We start from the raw sequence: 23,474 nt of genomic DNA, 5'->3' as shown, positions 1-23,474 counted from the left end.
GTAAATGATGATTTCAAATGATTGGGAACGGTGTCAGAAACTGATGTTATTCTGCAATTCTGCTTACTTTCCTCGATCACTACAAGTTTTTAAAAGTTGCGGTAACTTAGTAAGGACGCGAAATGCAGCTTTAATATAAATAGAATCAAGTAGCCAATGAGTTTTATCAATGTCATGTACCTTGTTCGGAATCTGAATGCTGCCCGTGAGCCGGGCTCAGCTGAGCAAGCGCCCCAAGGTGCCCAAGGCCCGGTGGCGCAGTCCCGCGCGCACCGCACGCTACACGCGCCGCGGACCAACGTCGGGAATTCTTCGTCGTACGCAAACCCATCAGTGGAAGCCTCGCGGACGCGGCGCGGACCTAAAATATTGTTATTGCTTATTGTTGCAAACATAATCTTTCTCGGCTGAATTTGAATAGAACCGAGCATAAGGAAAGGAGGGAATTAAAAAATTAAAAAAAGATTATTATAAAAAAGAAAAAGTGAGAAATAGGATTAATTGTATTGTACGTACCAGTTAGCGGATGATATTTCTTGCAAACGTCCATTGGGACGTCCCGGCCTTTGGCCATGCAGCGAGCGGCTCTTAAAGCTCTTCCTTCTCCACACTCCAATCTGATTTTAAGAAAAAAACATGAAAATGAAATAAACAAACACTGCATATTTAAATGTGACTTAGGAAACTTACCCTGGTGGCAAAATACAATCAGAATCAGCAGGAAGAAGCTCCAAAGTGACAGTCTTGCAGACACAGGTTGGAACATCTGGGTCAGATGCATCGAGATATCTGAAACAGGTTTTAATTAATTTTTCTTCTCCAGTATTTAAGGAAAATGGTCGAGTCAAAATACAGGTATAGGGTTCGGATGTACCAACAACAAGGAACATACTTCAATGGATCTTCGCAGATGACGTCACAGGTGAGTGGGACCATGCGGTCACAGGTGACGATACAGGCGGCAACGCTGGGCGGCACCAGCTGACCAGCGCATGCGCCAGCCTCCACGCGATGTGAATCAGAACCGCACCAGATACCTAGGCGTAAGAGAACTCAAAATGTGTGTGAATATATTGACAGTACTTTTAATGAAATGATTGTTACTGACATTGTCCATCTGAATGGAATAATACTAAAAATCTAGGAGAAGACATTTCTAAAAAGTTACTATTATTGTAAAACAATACTAACTTCTAAGTCGAAATCCGAGGCCGCATCTCTGTCCAGGCGGCAGTCGGCAGGTACTCCATTCGCCTGCAATCCAGCCAGCTTCACGAGCGCGGCACGATGGCGGCGCTGGGCAGTCGCGTACCTCCTGTACTGCGCCGCAGTTCGGACCACCGTGCACGTTTCGCACGCGGACTTGCTTGCCTGGCTCTGAGACACATTTATTGTGATGAAATGAACTAAAGCCCCATAACTATCTTTATTTTTAATATCTCTTATAGAAAAGTATATCTTCTAATGGATGATATAAGTATTTTAACTATAACATTTTCAAATATTATACCACAAGTGTTAGGGCACGGCGACCACGGCATCCACGCTTCAACCCTGCAGCCCCGGCGACATCTCAAAGTGCAGGCACGCCGGGATTGTGGTCGCCGTAATGGTAAACACCTGATTTAAGCACAATTAAATTCACCATTTATTTAACATTTACATATTTTGATAAAGTAATTAAATAGCCAGAAATGAAGCCGCGGAAAGTACTTAATGCTGTAAAACCGTACAAGGAATCGCGGACGACGTCGGCATTGTTCTGGACACACATGACGTTTCTGGTGATCTGACCTTCCTCCACACACGGCTCCTCATCATCACTTTCATTGTAAGGTTCGCCCTCCTGTTACAAAGAAGTTAAATAAAATATACTCTTGGATAATAATAGTTCATTTAGAGACACCATTATTCTCTTACTTGTAAATCAGTGTAGTTGGTTACAGGAATGTAATCCTGGTGACGTCTTTCGCATGGTCCCCAGGGCGTTGCGAGCCAGGAGTAAGTGGCGCAAGCGTGGTTGTTACACGTTTCGTTCTGGATAAGCTGGTCCTCGGTTGGGCATGGCCAGCCATCTGCGAGGAAAGTTTACTCAGTAAAGTTCGTGGCGATTAATAAACTCGTATGAGGTAGAAAGTAAGATAATTCAGTCCATGTAGTTTTATGTTGAAGTCCAGTGAGCTCTTATGATAAACTCGTCTTGACTAAATTCTAAAGTCACAATCACTACTTACTGGGAGATGCATGAGCAATGATCTGTCGAGTTCGTGTCCTGGTGGGCCTGGGACGTGCGGGGGCGGCGCAAGGCGCCGTGCAGGGTGACCACACCGACCAGGCTGACACCACGCAGTCGCCGGGGCATGCGATGCGACACCGCTCAGTCCGTGCTGGCGTGCTGCTGCCGCTACACCACGCGCGTTGCGCTTCTTTCTGCGAAGATAACTTATTTTTAAATGCTATCAATGAGTAAGCAATTTTCTATTAACTGCTTTAAAAACGTCAGAAAAATGAGGCATCTTTTAATTTTCTCAAGATCCTCTCTATAAACATGACCGCTGATATTTCTTTGTACTTACTCCATCATGGCCCAGACATCTAAGCTCACGCATGCGCCTCCCAGGCCCGCAAGTGGAGTGCGGCTGGCTGAGTACGCAGGGTCCCCATGGAAGCGCCTTCCAGGACGCGCAGCGAGGCATCGTGCACGTCCGCTTCTCCTCTAAAGGCGGGCAGTTTGCACCGCCGCCGGACTCTGCTGACGTCACACGACGACGACGCACGCTATATCCTGGGTCGTTGCATTGACATGGAACAGAGTTCAAATACACGATAGCTCATATCAAATACTGATTTCAAAAATTAGTACCAACCAGTTGCTGTCAGTTCCTGCACGGGGTAAAGTGGACATCCATCGATAGGTTGGCATGCGCCCCATTCTCCCCACTCTCCTACCTCACAGTCACGGGGGCATGGTACCTAAAATAAATGTTTATTAAATAAACTTGATAAGCCAACATAAATTATGAGATAACAACATATTGCACATACCTCGCAAGGCTGTACGAGCGTGGGCATGGGGGCGTGCGCGCATTGCGCTGGATGTAGTGCCCGGCCGTCCGCCCGCACACAGCTTACGTCACGTCGCTGCACGCCACCCCCGCAGCTTGCGTCGCCTGTCCCTGCGCGGTCCATCTCATCGGCTTCTTCATCCTCATCGTATAGTTCATCATTGTCTTCAGCGTCGTCGTCATCATCAGCTAGTTAGAGACGAGAACCAAACCGTGTAATATGCTATTTATTTATGTTATCTTTTCTGGATATAATATATGGGGTTACTTACTTGGCGGTGGAGTAGCGGGCTGCGCGACAGCGACACGGCAACGACCCCAGGGTCCGGGCGTCCAGTGCGCGCTAGCCTCGAGAGCCGCTGGACGTACTTCTTCCACCACCTCACATTCTTTGCCACCGCCTAGAAATGTGTATTTCAAGTATAATTAGCATAACTCGATATTATTCGGGTATAAAAAATGAAATAAGCAACCTTGCTTTTTTATCTAAAGAGTGAGAAATGCGAAAAGTATAAGCCGTGGTATTCAAGTGACCTTGTGCAAGTCGCCGCAGTCTTCTGGTGCGGACCAGCGCGCCGTCGGCCCGGGGCCGCCACGGCAGCCACTCGGCTAGCGAGCAATCTTCACGCATCACGCATACTCGGGTTGTGCCGATGTGGGATATCGCGTTACCGCAATACCTACAAAAAGGATCAATATGGAATCTCAGTCAAATTTTAAAACAAAATGAAAAGTATTCTGGACATAATATTTTAAAACCTTTGTGGTTCCTGACTTACATGGGTTCTACAAATTGTCCGTCCTTCCTACGGCATTGCACTTGACGTCGTTGAAGTCCGAGCCTAGGCGTGTGCACTAGAGAGTCTTCTTCCACTCTTGTATTGTATCTGCAAATTATTAGAAAACAATGTAACAATCATACCATACCAATTATGCTAATAAGTTAAACTATTATTAGTTAAATAATAGCGATCTATTTTTATAATTAAATAATCAAACCTCTCAATGGCTCTGTCGTGTTCCTCGGTATTGGTGGTGCATTCCGACCACTTCGAAACAAACACCGAGTATTCCGCTTCGTTGATCTCCACAACTAGAACAAAATATAAAATATTTATTACAATTACAATTCTGCTAAAAAGATAAAAAATATTATTGTCATGATTTTACCAACAAAATTGCGGCTGGTTATTCGGAGTAGCATTCTTCAAACCAAATGGCAAACGTTAAAACTACTTTTAACTATTTATGATAAAATGCCTCTGTTATTGCCTTAAAAAGTCTCGCAAACCATGCAAAATTTTACTCCAAACAAAGAAAACATCGTAATAAAGATAAAAGTGTAACTTAAGTGCCCATTAGACTAGGTATAAGGTCCCGGGCGGATGAACGCGAGAGTCATTTGCATTGAGAAAGACGTATGTTCTAGATAAACTGAATGTACAGTGATCGTATATTGTGAGTAATGTGCGCTACGATCTACCCCTTTAAAGTATCTATCAGACTTTAGAAAAAAACATCCAGTTTTTTCTAATACTGCATTATTTTACACTGAGAATTAAATTATTGAATTATAGAAGGCAAAAGAACAGGCTCGATTGGTATCAATCTATTGTTAAAAAATTAAACATTGAGCTTTTAAAACTAGCTTTCGCCCGCGACTCTGTCCGCGTGGAATTAAGTGTTCTTCCAGACTACCATCTACATATATACCAAATTTCATCAAAATCTATCCAGCCGTTTAAGCTACAAACTCTAACAAACATCCATCCATCCATCTAAACTTTCGCATTTATAATATTAGTAAGAAGTAAGATGTACCGGGGTTCATGTGGGTCACGTAATAATTCTCTAATTTCAAACAGTGTTCGAGTAAAACAAATGAAGCGTAAAACAAACAATTAATCAAAGAACAGTATTACCGAAACAAAGTTGTTGGAACAGCTTAATAACTACCGCTAGGCAATAATAAGGTAAAGTAGCGTACGTCGACGCCGATGTTAAATGAATTTGCCTCGCTCTATGAGTATATTGAATTAGCTCCCGAGATTGCCTCACTCGTGGAACAAACTTTATAATTACTGGGAGCGGAATGTTTGCATCTGATGTTACTTAAACGTAGTTGGTAATACATTGAAAAACGTTAAGAAAAATTACCATTATTTTATCTTTTGTTGTTTGCTTGTTTTTGTTGCCTTTTGAGTTTAAATTAGTTTTGTTTTAGTGCCTTACACTTTTGAACTAAATAAGGTAAATGTAACAGTTGATAGTTTAGTGTCATCAAAGCGAAAAGTTTTTGTTTATTACCGTAGAAACATTTTTTACAAACCTTTTAAGGTCAGTAAATCAATAAGTCCTTTAGGCAACTACCTTGATTATTACTATTTTATGAATAAACGGTACGGTTATCGAATCTCTTATAAGGCACCAAATTGAAAACTATTAATTACTGTCACTGTCGATAAACTCTCTCTCTCTCTCTCTCTCTCTTGCCTTAATTAAAAAGAGTTACCGTAACAAAGGTTAATACTATCAAGAGTTTTTTTCGTTCTTAAGTCTGAGGCTTTTCTGTCTTGTGAAACATTTGATTTTCTTTGAAACCGGCCTTGTGAAATAAAGAACATTTTTGTAGACATTTTAAAAAGCTAAAAAGCGAAATATAAGAGCAAAGTCTTGCATAATTAAAAATGGTCGTCTGTGACGTTGCCCGTATTCTTTGTGCCACAGACTGTAATTTCCAGCGACGCTCTTCCTTCTGTAATAACTTTTTCGGTTTTCTATGATGTATTCACCGGAGACATAAATTTTTTATATTAATATTTTTAAATTACATCAGAATACAAGTATGTTTACATTCACTAACAAAAGGTCGTGAATTAATTTATAAATAGATAAAGGGTGTTTCTTTAATGATAAATTTCTCCTCTCTTCTCTTCTCAAAGACAACAAGAAAAACCATCATACTAATATTATAAATGCGAAAGTTTAGATGGATGGATGGATGGTTGTTTGTTAGAGTTTGTAGCTTAAACGGCTAAACGGATTTTGATGAAATTTGGTATAGATGTAGAGGATAGTCTGGAAGAACACATAGGTTACTCACTTTTGTCTTTTTTAATTCCACGCGAACGGAGTCGCGGGCAAAAGTTAGTGTTTAATATATTTTAAATGTTTATTACATGTTATACTAATAATATCATTTTCCTTAGTCTTAAAGCTGGCGCTCACATTTAACGAAACTATCGCACAACTGTTGTGCGATTGTCGATTGTTTCGCAGCCAATTCAACGGTTAAATTAACTAAAAATCAAGTAGTGTGCGCACTTCTATATGAGTTTATAAGAATCAAAGCGCGACTAAATAGTTATGCGATAGTTTAGACAAATGAATGAATTCTGCGGTATTTATTCACTAAAAGTTTACTACATGTAATAGCTGTATAATGAATAAAGATGGTCACGTACATCCAATATCTGCGCTATCCCGCATAGAAGAGATTGTGCCGGCATAAATAAACAACAATGAATCCTTTGTTATGCTAAGCAGTACGATCAACAAAGGTATCCGAGTCCCAAGAGCGAGTAAATCGTATCGTATCAGTTTCAAAATCCACGGAAAGAGTGTAAAGTGTATTCTGTTCCTGCTAGTGATAGTATCACTTCGGATTACGTAAACACCAAGATATATCTATATATTTTTTGTCGCTATAATGTTATTTGTTAATCTTGGGTTTACCATCATCATATTCCTCATTATCCTACTCCCGTAGGGTCAGCGCACATTTTTATCCTCAACATAACTCTATCATTCATGTCAGTTATCACTCCTTTCTTGATCATCATCTTTCTAGGTCTACCTCTATCGGTGTACCACACTCATAACTAACGTTCTCCTTGTTAGTGTGTTCATCCCTTCTCATAACATCTATAAAATGGAATCCTGGGTTTTAATTATCCTGAAAATGTCAAAAAATGTCACTTTTGACGAATTATTGTGTAAGAAACCAATAAAATAAAATAAAGCATGTTAAATGGAATATTAAATTAAACTGGATTTTGCTTTAACACTTTTCAAGTTTTTATTTATTGAACGTTGAAAAGAAATGTCGAGTAAGTCTGTATGAAAAAGCGTTCAAAAGTAAGTAGTAAGCAGTGAAATCGTAGCTTAATGAGTGCTCTACCGGGTTCAATTTGTTAATGCCACGACAATGGCCGCGCACAATGACATCAAGTGATTTAATGACTTAATTGTTTCTCCCATTTGTTCCCTTTGTCAAGTAAACGAGTATTTATTTTCCACTTTGTAACTACAAAAGAGAATTGCATTTTTGACCGACTTCCCAAAAGATGGAGGTACTCAATTCGTTTATGTTTTTATGTGTGTTACGGTTACGGCATAAATCCGCCGTTAGTGGACCGATTTTGAGAATTCTTTTGCTCCCATTTCTTGTTTAATTTTTTTTTAATAGATTTTAAATGTCGTAACAGACAAGGAATAAATGGGGATTATTGAAGATATAGAAAAGGTTATCTAGAATCGTAAATAATAATTAAAAATAGAGCTGTTATATACAACATTTAAGTTATTAACTTATTATTAATTGTACTTAAAATATTTGCTTTGTTTACTAAATAGAAAATTATATTTGCAATATAACCTAAAATTAACTGTAACTCAATTTAGTTAGAAAGCATTTCTCGCTTTGGGATAGTTGTGACTGTGGCGCCATCTGTATTCAGACAGCTAATGCATTAGTTATTACCTGGAAACGGGAAATGCTCGAGATAAGCATATGAAATGCAGTTCTGCAGCTTCACTTAATGTACTTAGACGTAACATGTTATATATGTGTGTCTCAATGCTTAATGTCATTGTATGAAACGTAAGATTTTTTAATGTAAATATTGAATAAATAGAGATTGTTACATGAATGTGAGGTTATGCTGAGAAAACTACACGATTTTTTTTTATTCTGAAATAATAAAAAGTTATATGCAAATGTTAAGATGGGTGTGTTGTAACGTTGTTGTAATGGGTGTGAAATAATTTTGATAGACTCTTACGAGTATAGCGGGCTCACACCTTAGACTAAACTATCTTACAATTGTGCGATTGTCGATTGTTTGGCAGCCAATTTAACTGTTTAATTGCACTAAAATCGAGTAGTGTGCGCACCATATAAGCTCGTAGGAATCAAAGCGAGACTAGACAGTCGTGTGATAGTTTAGTCAAACGAATTGTACTTTTTTCAATTTTAAGTAGACATAAAATCTTTTTAGTTGTAAAAATATATGTCACTATAAAGTGATTTTATGGTCGAGGTGAGCATTTATTTTACGGATTAGACGTAGACAGTGTTTCTCAACCTTTCGCTCGCAACCCATTTATTTGAAGTCTTTGAAGTACGGATTTGTTTTCACGTTTACTCGTCAACAATGGTGTGAAGTTACTGGACAACTGAGAAATCGTACATCCTAAAGGGATCAAAATTTATAAAAGTTTAAGAATCACGTAGGGTAACATTTAACAAGGAACTTGTCGTCGTTAAATGTTATAGCTGGTTCCAGTAAGTCTTCGATATAACCGATATTGCTTCAGATTCCCTTTGCCAACTGAATTTAATTTCCTATTTGTGTCGCTTTATTGTGTTCAGACTGTTGCCCGTCGTGTTTGCTTTTTAATTATTGATAAACGCCATCTGAATTATTCGTATCTCTTACATTTTGTGCCATTACAATTTGTTTAGGATAACTATGTTCAAAACGTTCTGTTAATAGTGAAAATTATAATATAACATTTTTTGAACCTTTCAGTTTAGAGTTATGTTTACCGTTGTCAAGTTTTCCTTTTAGCCAAATAACAGTTTAGATAATATTTTTAAGAAAGAACGCAAATATGCATAAATTTATATCTATCAAGAGTTCATTTCGAATAGGGAAACCATTAAATCTTTCCTATGTTTTTAAATTTATATATTTCAGATAGTTTGGCTCGTTCTTAGGTTATAAAATGGAAAAGCCGTTTCATTCTTCGTAGGGGTGGGTGTTAAAAGTTATATTGCTTCGAGAAGCTCGAATGGTTTCTATCGTATCGTTGCGTTAAGATTGAGGGTATAGTCTACGTTCTATTTTATGTTTGGTCAATTTCATCTCACTTATAAAAGTTTCGACTGTCATTTGAAATAGGTTCGGATGTAATTGAAATTTATATTATAGAGTGATTTTTAATTTACAAGAACAATGTCTTTACTTACGCAAGTCTACTTGCCCAGAGGGCATTGACTTACGGCAAAGTAATAAAGGATCCTAAGCAAGCGTCTGAAGGGGCGATTATTTGCATTGGCTGCCGCCTCTGTGTTTATAATGTGCCACGAAGTTTGAAGTGCATATAAGCCCAGACATGGATAGGTACTATCTTACTATTATTATAAATGCGGAAAATTTAGATGGATGGATGCTTTGTTAGAATTTGCCGCATCTCTTGAACGGATCTTGATGAAATTTAGCACAGATGTAGAGCATAGTATGGAAGAACACTAAGGCTACTCTCTTTTGTTTTTTTTTTTTAAATCGACGTTGACGGAGTCTCAGGCGAAAGCTTGTAGTTACATAATAAAAGATCCATTAGGATCACTGTTAATTTTTCCTATACTTGAAAAAGACGTTACATGCTTGTCTTTTTGTAAATGTCAGTAGAATAAAATTTATTAAACATTTAAAGGTAAATCTTGAAAATTACAGAAAATGATAATAGCTTCACTAAAGATGTTCACCAAAGTGAAATGCATCTTTGCGAAGCCTGAAAATGCCTAAGATGGCGGGTGATTACATTCCCGACGCTGCAGCGCACGCCAAGCTGTGTCGACGTTCACTTATCTTCAACTTTCTGAGAAATTATTTGAAAATTAAATTTTAATGTTTTCGTTAAATTATATAATTATTTATAATGTTTTCTTTACATCAAACTCGCTTTAGTTCATGATAAAAACGAAATGTAATATGCATAGGTAAATGTAAATGGAAATGTAATGTAATATTTAAGAAATGTGTAGACTAGATATAGGGAACGACATTTTTTCACCGGTAACTTCTTTTTATGGCGATATCTTAATGTCAAATACACGTGACGCTTCTCAGTGTTTGAATTATGTGTTTGTGATTTTGACTATCGACACCAGGTAGCGCTAGAGAGACTATGTTAAAATTATTCAAGTGAGTTGTCCATACTTATTTATTTGTTAACCTTTTTGGTAATAGGTAACTAAAGTCCAGCTTCATAAGAAAAGCTGTAACTATTATTTGCAACTTATTTCATGCTGAAATGTTTTGATTAAAATGCGCTAGTGATACAAACTTTGTTAGTTTCCTTTTCGCATTTGAAGTATTTCACGTGAACATTTTCAACAGTATAATCTCGCTGCGTGGAAATGAAATATACTGTGTTTGTGTCTGGAAAGTTTTTCACTTAGTTTTGTAAACGCAGTTTCGAAAACGATATGTTACATTTGTAATATTTCATAACAAAATAAAACTTAAAGTTTTTCCGCGTTATTATGATGAAAATTTTATATCAATGTATTTTTATATTCCCTGATTTTTTCTTATTACTTAAAATGTATACATTTAACTATTTCCAGATTTACTTACTTAGTTATTTCTTTTTAAACATTTTTTGTGTTAATTATTTTATTTGAAGTTAGATCTTTATTATAACTTTTGTTAAAGCGATAAAAATGTGCAGATTTCATAAATTCCACGTAACTACCTCTATTTGCAACTACATTACACTCTAGGGAGTGCCGCACGAACTTCGCGTCAACAGAACCCATTGCAAAACTTTTTGCTTCGTATAAGTTTACAGACAAAAGGAAACAGACTAGTTGTAAGATAAGAGGTAAATAAAGCATTAGAGGTTTTAAGGAAATTGTAGCTTTTTTGCTGTTTTACACAATTATTACATTGTGCTAAAATCCCATTCACTATATGTTAAGGTAATTTATGTTAAAATTCAGTTAATAATTACAATCTTAATTGAAAAGCCAGTCTTTATTATAGTTTCGCTTAGTTTATGTGCGGTTTTAGTGAACAATAAACGGCGTAATCGAAAGCAATATCGTGCGAGGGAGATGGCACTATTATTAAATTTACTGCGCAACCGCTCGCCGGAATCCAATCTGTTCGGAAGCCAATACAATATAGAGCCTGATTTAAATCCTATAAAGCAATTTTGTAGTGCTGCTACATACGGTTTAATTGTTGGCAAGTTTATAAAAAATTGAAAATTAATGAAATTGTTTTCACTGATCTATGTAATTCATTCTATTTGCATTTTCCCTCAACCAACGACTTTACTTCGACGATAATGCAGCAAAGAAGTTAGGCTTCTTAGTTTTATAATTAATTACTAATACTAGCAAACAATAATCGTTATATTTGAATTTTAGGTTTCAAAATCGATTAGGTTAAAAGCTTACACTTTCATAGTAAACTGTCGTGATGAAAAATTTCTCGATTATCATGATAAATGTACATCACCTAGAGCTGCGTTTGCGAGGTTACAATTTTTCTCTGTCGTCACTATCAGCTCTGAATCTCGCACGCGACTCGCATTTGCATGCAAAGTGCTGGTGATGCCGTATTGAAATACATTATGAGATTGCAGCGCAGAAAATATGCATAAAAATGAAATTTAATGTTACAATATCGTTTAGTAACCACTGAAGTATTATAATACATTACCAAAGCAACATAAAATTATATGTTTTTGCGTGACTTTCAAACTGAACTAGATAATTTTTATTATTGTAATTGTTTTACATAAATAGCAGTGTTATACCTAATCCAGTCATTGGTTTGGTTTTTATAATAATAAACATTAAATATATATAAAAAAAATGGAGTAAATTATTGCATTCTGTATCGGTCACTATTTGGAATACAAATTCATTTGTAGCAGTGCTACGCTCGTCCTGACCGGTGCTACGGCTGGCGTAGCAATTAATCTCGTTACTGTCTATTGATCTGTTTAAACTGAACTCGTCTATATTCGGTCTGGTTCTATTTTTAAATATAAAATAAAATTCATCAGTAACTCTAATGTACTTAAGTTTTTTGTTAGCCACATTTAAGTCTTTTATAAAGCTTTTTTTGTAACACAAACAGATACAAATAATATATTTTTTACTTACTAACTGCGACATTTAAAATCGTTATTTGTACATGCGGAGAGTTCTTTAGAGCATATTTCCAACAGTAAATTTACATAAAAAAGACAAATTAATGTTGTTCCTATCAGTTAAAACATAAAGTTCAGTATCCACTTAAAATACGTGTAAAAATTAAATGAGATTGTTTTTTTTTCTGTGTAATTCCGTGAGTTATGCGTCCGCGGGCAGGTACGAAGAATAACAGAGATTACTTTTTTAAAACTGGGGAAAAACAGGAAAGTATTCGAAGGAATCTATTTAATGTAGAACATTTGTTCTGTAGCCGTCCCTTATCAGCGGCGCTCGATCGTTCCATTATTTCCCGGCCCCATGCATTTATTTCTAAGCACGGACCCTTCCTATTTCAACTTCACCGTGCGAAAGGCTTTGTGTATAAATAGCTACGTATTAACTGGGTCATATGTATTATTTATAAGCTGCGTAGTGCGACTTTTGCGTTAAAAGCGATCGTTTTGAAAATCACGCGTTATCAATATGAAATTATACAAAATATAACTTTACGGTACAGATAAATCGGATATAATTATTTTGCTTGATTCGTTTGTTCGTTAGAAAAGAAAAATTAACACAGTTAACAACAACGAAAGAAAACATAGCAATAAAAGGTACTTATAATCGCAGCTGTATAAAGTCGCAATAGTCGACTATGTAAGGTTAAAATTTTATTGTTAGTTTCTCTTATTGGTATATTTTCTTTTTGAACAAACTTTAGTTTAATCTAAAATTTAATTTATCAAACACAAATAGTATCTATGGACAGGTGTACAAAAACAAAGATGGTGTTGTAAACGAGATGTTAAGTTATTTAACTTTTTCAATTTACGTCGGCGCTTTCCGAATTTAGAAGATTACTTAAGAGTTCAACGCACTCGGGAAAGATGGATGTTTTTGGTAAAATGAAGGCTTATTTGAAATTCCCTTACGTGACATAATTTGTAATTTAGGCACGAATTACTTACTTCAAATTGTAATACATCTAAATCGTACTAATATTGTAATTTCGAAAGTTTAGATGGATGGATGATTGTTACAGTTTGTAGCTTAAACGGCTGAATGGATTTATTTATTCCACGCGGACGCAGTCGCGGGCAAAAGCTAGTTATTACATAAGGCTATTACTTCATCATCAACTTGCCCTTGTCCCTACGATAGGTCAGCACAGTATGTAATGCTCATCTATACATGTCTAACCAGTCACAGTCTGCATAAGACTATTAGATGACTAAAATAATACTGAAAACAAAAACAAAAAACATTACACGATATTTTCCTAGAGATCAAAAGCTCTTATACACTAAGTAGTAATGTTCTCAGGGAGACGGGAAGCTAGTTTATATAGATTTATAAAGAAGAAACTTCAACGATTTATCGATGTTCGCGGTGTAGCGCAGACAGGAATAATCTGAACCAATATCGGGGAAGCGCGGCTCGATGTTTATTAAATTCCCCGCTGCGGCCGTATGGAATCCCATCTATCCAATACTGGATACAGAATCTGTTTACTACGGCATAAAGTAACATATTGTACGTTAAACGTAACTTTAAATCTATTCATATTTAGATAAAAATGTTATATTGATATTTTCAGTGTTCTTTTTATTCAATGATAAAGGGAAGGTTACTGTTAAAATAATAAATGCCATAAAAGTTTTTAATTAAGCGCTAAGGGTGACCACACAGTAGGTTTGTGATATAGGACATTTCAATGGATGAATTTTAATATAATGTTTATAAATTTTTCGACCTGGCTTATACGGTAGTCCTCACCTAAGTGTTAAGCTGTGAAAATATAATACTAGTAAAACTCAACATTTTTGGCATTACATTAAAAAGAAATATCTTCACAGGTCGTTAGTTTAATGTGATGTAGTATCAGTGAATTTATCGGCGCTTTATTCCGCGTGAGTTAATTAAATTCCGACGCTCAGCTCGTCATCGGGTTTCCAAAGCGGAGCTCAACATCGCGGCGCGGCGTGCGAGTTTCATCCGGCCTAAATTGTTCACGCGGCTCATCGGGCTGGATTCTCGATACATATACTATGTATGTAACTGTATAAAGGATACAAATGTAAATCTAACTGTTAGCTATATACGCATAGAGATAAATATGTCGTTATAGGGAGAGAGGAAGGAAGAATATTTAGGGTTACCTAGTTTTACATAATTGAAAAAAAAAAAATGTAGAACAATAACTAATATGATTAATTAATAATTTTTATAATAGTAAATACTCGTATTAGAATGACGAATTCTTTTTGTACAAAAATATTAGTAGATTTTTGTTAATTTACTAATATTTCCTTTAACCATTTCAACTAACCTTTATGTTGGTGCTAGGATATGGTTTACGATAGTAATCCAATAGGATTTGAACCCTCCACCTTAAGATCGGTAGTCCGTAACCATTAGGCTGTTGGCGCTTTAATTAGATGTTAGATTTATTTCTAGCTCGCATTTTGTCAGTACAACTATTTTATTTCACAAAACATGTTCCAACTAATTAATTTGCAAGTAGTAAAAAAGAATTAATTGGGTCGCCGACGTACGTTCCCTCACAAAGGACTCGCACTCCCCTGGAGAGGTCATTAGAGTCCTGATGGCACTACATCTTCTCGTTTGCCAGTACTCGTACCTAACATTACGCAACTCATTTTCAGGCCTGAATAAAGAAGATGTTACAATAAATTATCATATTTTTTTTATTGCAAATATAAAAAGATTAAAAAAGTTGTGTTCACGCGTCTCTCTTCACATGTCTTCAGCTTTCACAATTATACTTTGTGCTACTATAAATCCGAATGTTTGGATGGATGGATGTTACTTAGAGTTGTAGCCTAAACTGCTGAACGGATCTCGATGAAATTTATCACATATGTAGAACATAGTCTAAAAGCAAGGTTACTTGCCAAGTTTTGTTTTAATTCGTCGGACGGAGTTTCTGACAAAGCTAGTAAGCCGTAATTATTAAAAAAAACACAAGACTTTAAATAAAAATCTTGTTACTTTACAAGTTTTTTTATTTAATTTTAGTATCAGTTATACAAAACATTCCTTTACTAAGCGTGTGTTTAAATACCGTGTTGTCAACTATTTACTTTCATGTAATAATATTTCAGTTTACTAAAACTAGCACGCTTTAAAACATTACTCCAAATATAATAGGCTGTTACTAAAAAGCTTATGTAAGTTTGAAAGCGGTATTTTAAGGCATCAGCTGCGACACTCGAGGTGTTAGGGTAAGGTACAACTTTGGCGATTTATAAATTAGTTAATAATGGAAGGTACACGGGACCCTACGGAATGGGGGAAATTAATTGCTTCAAAACCAACCTCTTAGTTTGCGGCTCACGAGAACATATACACATAAATTTGTAGATCACTATTGGTTGATAAATGTTTTGATATGATACTTTTGTTTTTGTAGGTAGAGATACAAACTTGTATGACCTTCCCTCATTAGATTTCCCTGATAAAACTTACATTGTCGATGTTATAATTACACCTTGTGCAGCTCGTTACGAGCTGGTCGTGTAACATGTTACATTACACCATGTAACGTCGTAGTACGCACCTTTATGATACCCCTCATTTCCAATACAAGAAAAATATTATAATGTTACCTCGTTGAGTAATAATAGAATAAATAAGCCATCTTCCGCCTTTCTCGTAAGAGGCTTATCGTCTCAAGTACGTTCACTTACACGGAGTAATGAAAAATATTGTTGATATTTTCTTATCCCGTTCATAAAACAATTGTATGAGCGAAATTGTTTATTGAAATGAAATGTGATACCTATATTTTTTTTATTTCACTTGTATATGATACTAAGATTACTACTAAAGTGGTTAGATGATGTTTACAGTTCGAGACGCAGAGTTAAAAACCATCAAGTGTATTTTTTAACTAAATTCTTGTTGATAGAGGAATTGTGTCTGAATGCAATCACTAGTGATTGGCCGCAAGCCAATCAACCGGCTCCTTTCAAAGCCAATTACCCCTCGATCCGATCTAGAAAGTTCTTCGTATTCAATTGCTATTCAACAGTCTTTTATTATATTCCGACTTTAACAGAGTAATATTATAAGTGAGTGTTGAAAATATGAACTTGTAATTGCAAGCAACTAGTTTATTTCATTTCTCTATTTTCAAAACGAGGATTATTCGAAACCGATTTCTATTAATTATTCCGTGGATTTCCACTACAGAAATAGGAAGGTTAAAAGGCTATCCTTTTCGTCTGGTACAAATGTTACATGACTTTTTCAAGTATTTTAATTAAAATATATCTCGACTCAGTCTAAGATTCATTAAGGATGGAAATGACTGAAGTATATGATGGATGTTGCGTAGCTCTCGGAATTTTAATGAGCTCTGTGAATTATTTAAATTCCTTTCTTTTACTCCTTCTTAACGCCTAAGTTACTACGCCTACATTGAATTATTTTATCAATAATAAATTAAGATTTAAAAAATAATTGGTTAAACGAACGAAGTTAAAGGATTGTTGAATTTAAACTTGAAATTGAACTAAAATTGTTATTATAACCATAAAGTAACATTACTGTGGAAGATCATTTAAAAAAAAATTATAACGCGTATTTCATTACCTTGTAAAATTAATTTACATTTTTAATACAAAATATTTTTGATACCTTGTATACTAAAATATTATTACCCAGGTTGTGACATATTTTGTAATTATGAAGTATAACATATTAATTATTTTATGTAAATGTAGGTATTTGCATAAATTACGATACGGTCCATTGAAAATCATCTTTCATCCCGCAGGATAGCTTGTGGGTGAAACTTTTGGAGGTTTGTTTGTAAATTCGAGTTTGTTCTCTATAACTTTGGGCCTTTGTCAATATTTTCTAATTACTCTCATTGTTTATGTTTGATAACTCGGTTTGTTTATTTTAAAGTGTATATTTCGATTATTCATTTTACACATGCATTTTATAGTGGTTCGTACGAAAATCTGCCTCTTTACTTACCAAATCTAAGCTAACTGTAGTAAATTCCACTACTAGTTACAAAGAAAAGTAAAGTACATGATAAAAATATTTCAACCTTTTGCTTTAACACCAAGACAGAGCGAGCTGGCGGCGTACTGTGGACGCCTTCTGCCCCACTTTGGGGACATAGGAATAGAAGAGAGAGAGAGAGAGCTTTAACACGGTTTATTTAAAAGCTGCTTAACAAATTTCTGTTTTTGATATAAATTAATTTGTAACAAAAAAAAATTAAAAGCAAGCAACGTCTAATAAAAGGGGAATATTAGAATTTTATGTCAATACTCTTCCCAGAATTTATCACGCGCTGTGAGGTCATTGCTCTCTAGGAGGAGAAATTATTTATAGCTCGAGGCTGGGCCTTTGATGTTTACGCATTTCAGACGTGCGTAAGAAGCTATAAAAATGATTTTTTTAATAAAAAGAACTCGTGTTACTTGAGTATTACGTTACTTGGTATATCCATAGTTTGAATACACAAAGAAAAGGTACCCGACAATTATAGGCTATCCTTGCAAAAAAGATTTTAAATATTCTTGTACGTTATTTTATTGATATAAATAAATGTATTATTTTTCCTTTCATCTATATCTATACTAATTTATATATTTAAATAACAAAAAAACAACTGGGCCGATTAAAAAAAATTAACTATTCAAAACATACGTTTTCAATGTGTAACATAGGTATTATTTTTTTAACTTGACGCGGACGAAGTCGAACTAACAATTAGTATTAAATAAACGCAAAAAACACGAATACTTAATTAATACTTTTACTTAATACTTAATACTTTTCCCAAAGATAATAATGAAACGACTTGTCATGGATTTATAGTGACGGAATTCACAATGGATTACGTTCTATTAAATATTCCGTGACTGAAAATTGTTAGAGTCGACGAAATGGAAAATCCGTGTCGCGTATTTTCAAAGGATCCTTTGATATATTTTTCAGACGGATCTGGAAAAGTTATGGACATTATCCTCTCATGCCTAATGGATACTGGAAATTAAATGACTAATAATTCTTTTATATTGTTTTGTTGTAACAAATTAATGCTTAGTATGTAACGCACACACTCGCACTTATACCCTAACACACACACACACAAACATACAATACAATAAAACACACAAATGAAAAAAAGAAAAGTTACTTTGTTGCTAGGTAAATTTAAAATGTAATGTCTGTTATGCAAGAACAACGAACATTCTCACAGAAGTAATTATTTTTACTTAAAAGTTCTTCCCAACACCAACGTATTTTTATATAATACTAGCTTTCGCCCGCAACTCCGTTTGCGTGGAATTTAAAAACACAAAATTGAATAGCCTATGTTTTTTTCCAGACTATCCTCTACTTCTATACCAAAGCGAAATCCGCTCAGCCGTTTTGGCTACAAACCAACAAACATCCATCCATCCATCCATCTAAACTTTTACATTTATAATATTAGTATAAAGTATGATGTAAGATTTTGAAGTAATAAATATTTTTTTTATTTATTGTGGTTTATTTTAAAGTTACAAAAACAAGGTTAGTTAAGAAACAAAAGATCTGCGATTTGACATTGATACTAAAAATTATAAAAAACTATCTGAATGTCGCATCTATGAAAATAATTCGCTGTAACAAGTAAGATATTTTATAAAAACATCTTAATATGAGTTATGTTCTAAACTGGGTTCATTATGTATGCAAGAGGGTTCGGATGAGGGAGGCTTTCTATCTAACGCAGTTCAGGCTCGGTCGTGCTCAAGCGAAGCGATAACACCCTGTACCACGACTCTGTTAATGTATACCTACAGACATATACAGGGTGTAAAACCTTTGATTGACGTTGAATTATTGACATACAGCTACGCTAAGAATAGATCATATAATCTATCCATTTTCATTTCTAAAACTCTTATTATCTCTGTTTTATTCGAAATAAATGAGAGTGATGGCAAAATATTGTACATGCTTTTCTTAAACAGGAAGCGATATCATGTATCCCTATTACAAAACTATACGATGATAGTTTAAAATGAATACCGAATGGATGAATATCTTGAAATGACAGATAAAAGATTTATCATTTACTAGCTGTCACCGGAGACTCCGTCCGCTGGAATTTTAAAAAAATTAATAAGTAGTCTTTATGTTCTTCCAGACTATGTTCTACATTTCAATTCATCGAGATTCTTTCAGCAGCTTAATTTACAACCTTCAACAAACATCCATCCATTTAAACTTTCGCATTTATAACATTAGTAAGATTTGTAAGTTGATTTTTGCTCTGTATTTATTTAAAAGATTAATGCCTTTAATGTACATGTTATAAGATTATACGGAATATTAACTTAACTGGCGTAGGTATATACGATAATGACTCGCGCGGCATCTACGGTAATGTAGGTAATTTGGCGTGTTTTGCCGAGCGCAGGCAATTACGCCTGTCGCTACAATCATTGTCGGCGATAACGGACGCTTGCGGGGCTCATACGGCTGCGAGGAGGGGGGTTGCTCGGCGTTACATAACATAATTATATAAGGATAATTTGAGCTATTTTTTCAATGAATAAATTAATGCTTTCCCAAGACCCCGTAATACGGTTCACGGTAGTTTCATACTTATACTTTATCATACTCTTATTTACTTATTTTTGAACATAAGTAAATATGTATAAATACATAGGTAAAAACAGAATGTCCTATTTTAGACGACAATTTTTATCTATAGTAATATTATAAAGAGGAAAACTTTGTTTAATTGTAATAATAAATCAAAAACTAGTGGGCCGAATTCAAAAATTTTTACACCATTAAAAAGCTACGTTATCAGTGATCAACATAGGCTATGTTTTATATTATTTTTTAATTTCACGCGGACGGAGTCGCAGTGAAAGGTTGTTGATGATAAAGGTTTAATTTCTGACGGAGGTTAGTTAAAGTATTTTGAAAATATTACTCATCTAAGATTGGGTCCAAATATGTCGAATAAACAATTTCCTTGTCATATAATATCTCCTGTCGGAAATATGAAGCGCTGTATAGACCCCAACTTCATTTCCTTTGCTTCCGACCACGTTTCTAAATACTTGTTTGTATAATATATTTTTGCTACAATACAAAACTACTTCTACAACCATACTTTTTTAAAAAAAATATGTAGAATCTTTTAATTATTTTAACAACGCACCTTAATTTTGCACGGGTTCGTATTAATCTATACTAACTAATATCTATATCTATACTATTATATATCTATACTATTATATATCTATACTATTATAATAAAGCGTAAACGCACTCTTCTTTGTTGCCTAAGACGTCAAATTACAGCATATTTTTGAACTATTTTTTTAATAATTAGCCCTACACTTACTTCACGCTTTAGGCTATATATTTTCACGCTATTGAACTTAGTTGGTAAATAAATTGGATAAAAATCCTAATGTGAGAAAGAGACCATAAGTTGCTGCCAACATCAAGGATGCAAGATTAGCATGAATTGTCACATGTCGTGTCATTTTGACATTTGCAATTAATAAATTGACAAATGTAAAAGATAATATGAAGTTTTTATAATTACCTGCGGACGAAGCCGCATGGGAACAGCTAGTTATAAAGATAAAAGGTATTTTTAAATTTTTGTATGTATTTGATTCACGTAAAAACTACTATAGGCCGATTTAAAAATTATTACATCATTAGAAAGGTAATTTATCACTAACATAGACTATGTTTCTTACTACAAACATTTCATTTCGATAATAAATACTATGCTTTTTAACTCTCAAGTTATAAAGTTAACAACTTTTTTTTACAATTTCAACAAGATTTGTTGAGTAGTTTCGGAGTTTATTCCAGAAGTATAAATAAGAATATTTTACGCCCTTTTAATATAAAACGCTTTTCCAATAACATCGAAAGAAAGGCGCAGTGCGAGTGACAGGGAACAAACAGCCGCACTGATTCCGATATGAAAAGGAATATCTGCGCTTGACAATTTTTAATGTCGCACCAGTTAATCTCTTATTGAATGTTATTATATTCATAGGAACGGAAAAAAAACAATTTAAATTCCTAATTTATAACTCTGCTAAAACTCACGTGGGAGCTTTCGTAAGCACCGACCAGTTTCAGACCTGTTTGGGGTCCTTCTTCAGTGTGACATGGAGTGACCGTCCCGACTTGATGCGAATAAAGCCAGCAACCACTCAGCCTGAAGAAGGACCCCCGACGGGTCTGAAACTGGACGGTGCCTACACCAAAAGTTCCCAAGTGAGTTTTAACCGTGTTATAAATTATACAGTACGAATAATATAATGTCTCACGAAAGTTTCAATAAGTTAATTTTAATTTCGCCATAAATAATTTCCACTTAGCCTGTAACTATTACTATGGTGCATTAGTTATTTAATAAGATTAAGCATTTTTAAATAGACATTTAAAATTATCCATATCAGTCCTCAAAACTCAAAACTTATATTTTAAACATTTTCTTTTAACCACAATATAATCAACAGCAGTCTTTTTATACAAACATCGTAACAAATTAACTTCGTCAAGACTGTATTTTAAATGAGGGTATATTTAATATTTGTAAATAAAAAAAATATAAAGTAAACATCGTGTCGCTTACAAAAGACCTCGTAATATCCCCCCGGGAGACATTATTATTCCGAGAGTCGTGCGACTCGCAGAGATGCGAAAATTTACGCATGAGATTATCTTCATTAATTTGTACAATATTGAAGATAAAATATTTGCATAAAGTAACAGCTTATGTAGCGAAGCGAAGCTCTGAGAGCTACGCAGTTTGCGAACATGTTAAAATAACAAAGAGAAAACTATTTGTATTAAACTCTAGTAACATTCTAATTTGTGTCGTGAATAATGTGGTGAAATAATGTTTAATATGATTTCTACATTCCATGCGATTCGAGTACATCCATAAACGAAGGCAATTTTAGCGTCTACCAAAGCGTGAAATTCGAAATCACTCTTGGTTTCCGTTCCAACAAAAAGGCTTTTAAGAACAATTTAATGACAAATTTCATTTAATAAAATTCACTATTACTGGAATAATCAATTGTAAAAAAAAAACAAAAGATTTAAAATGTAGCAAAATTCTACATTCAAAATATTCAAAACAAATTTTCACGAAACTCGATGAGGTTTTTTCTTCAAAAAATTGACCACTTCAGAGATCAATTAAACATAGCCTTGCCGGGTTAGGATTAGGTAACCCGGTTACAACATGTTTAAAAACATGTGTTATTTCATATAACGTGGGTTTTATCAGCAAATCAGATGATGGAGGATCATTACTAGTGATGTACACCTAAAGTATTTTACTTCAGAGATCTCGGAGTTATAGCGTTTATCCGAGATATCTCTCTATTTAAAAAAATTACTTTTTAAAAAATGTTTACATGTTTATGTCTTGTTTCATTATATTATCAATATAACGTAAACTTTGTTAACGTGATTATTGTCTGCCTGAGTTTGGGGAGTTTGTGAGGGCGAGGAGCGGCACGTAATCGCATTACAGTCAAACTGAGAATGAATAATGTATGGCATACGAGTTCGCAACTCTCCTCGACTTGTATGAAATTACTAACTTTCGCTATGACACAATTTATATAATTTTTACGGCAGTCTGAAAGGTGTATACCAATAATTCAAGTTTTCTGCTTTTTTGAAGCTTAGTTAAAACTAGTTGTTCCCGTGCGGCTTCATCCGCATGAAATTATGAAAATTTTACTTTATTGTTTACATTTGTCAAATAATCAATAGAAAATGTAAAAATGACATGACGTGACAAACCTTAGCAACCTCTTTTCTTGATGTTGGCAGCAACTTATTGTCTATTTCCCACAGTAGGGTTTTTATCCAAAATATTTAGCCCCTAAGGTTAATGGTGTGAAAATATATAGTCTAAAGCAAGAGGTAAGTGGAGGGCTTTTTGTTAAAAAAATAATTATTCAAAAATATTCTGTAATTGCTGATATCTTAGGCAACAAAGAAGTGTGTGTTTACGCTTTATTATAATAGTATAGATTGTATTAGGCAGAAGATATCATTGACTAATATCAATAATTAAAACAACAAAAAAGTTTTAAAGACACTTCAGCCATAACATAAAAAATAATGATTGAAATAAAATAGGAGAG

At 34.7% G+C, this 23,474-nt stretch overlaps 1 protein-coding gene across 1 annotated transcript in view; it reads right to left on the bottom strand.

The window, feature by feature from the left end:
• The window catches only part of LOC106107460 (thrombospondin type-1 domain-containing protein 7A-like), a 66,006-nt gene that overhangs the window by 4,061 nt on the left and 38,471 nt on the right, over positions 1 to 23,474 (bottom strand). Inside the window, exons 3-18 of the mRNA XM_013288320.1 lie at positions 4,065 to 4,158; positions 3,845 to 3,952; positions 3,600 to 3,745; positions 3,338 to 3,466; positions 3,046 to 3,254; positions 2,868 to 2,973; positions 2,577 to 2,785; positions 2,235 to 2,430; positions 1,921 to 2,075; positions 1,734 to 1,846; positions 1,511 to 1,620; positions 1,192 to 1,377; positions 893 to 1,037; positions 691 to 789; positions 517 to 617; positions 181 to 361 (exon numbers count right to left, since the gene is read on the bottom strand). Coding sequence (XP_013143774.1) covers positions 181 to 361; positions 517 to 617; positions 691 to 789; positions 893 to 1,037; positions 1,192 to 1,377; positions 1,511 to 1,620; positions 1,734 to 1,846; positions 1,921 to 2,075; positions 2,235 to 2,430; positions 2,577 to 2,785; positions 2,868 to 2,973; positions 3,046 to 3,254; positions 3,338 to 3,466; positions 3,600 to 3,745; positions 3,845 to 3,952; positions 4,065 to 4,158 — 2,287 coding nt within the window. The remainder of the gene's footprint in view (positions 1 to 180; positions 362 to 516; positions 618 to 690; positions 790 to 892; positions 1,038 to 1,191; positions 1,378 to 1,510; positions 1,621 to 1,733; positions 1,847 to 1,920; positions 2,076 to 2,234; positions 2,431 to 2,576; positions 2,786 to 2,867; positions 2,974 to 3,045; positions 3,255 to 3,337; positions 3,467 to 3,599; positions 3,746 to 3,844; positions 3,953 to 4,064; positions 4,159 to 23,474) is intronic.

The sequence above is a fragment of the Papilio polytes genome, unplaced genomic scaffold, assembly GCF_000836215.1.
Source record: "Papilio polytes unplaced genomic scaffold, Ppol_1.0 DF822067.1, whole genome shotgun sequence".
NCBI lineage: Eukaryota > Metazoa > Arthropoda > Insecta > Lepidoptera > Papilionidae > Papilio > Papilio polytes.
The sequence above is the reverse complement of the archived record's forward strand: the minus strand, read 5'-3'. Positions and strand labels throughout refer to the sequence as shown.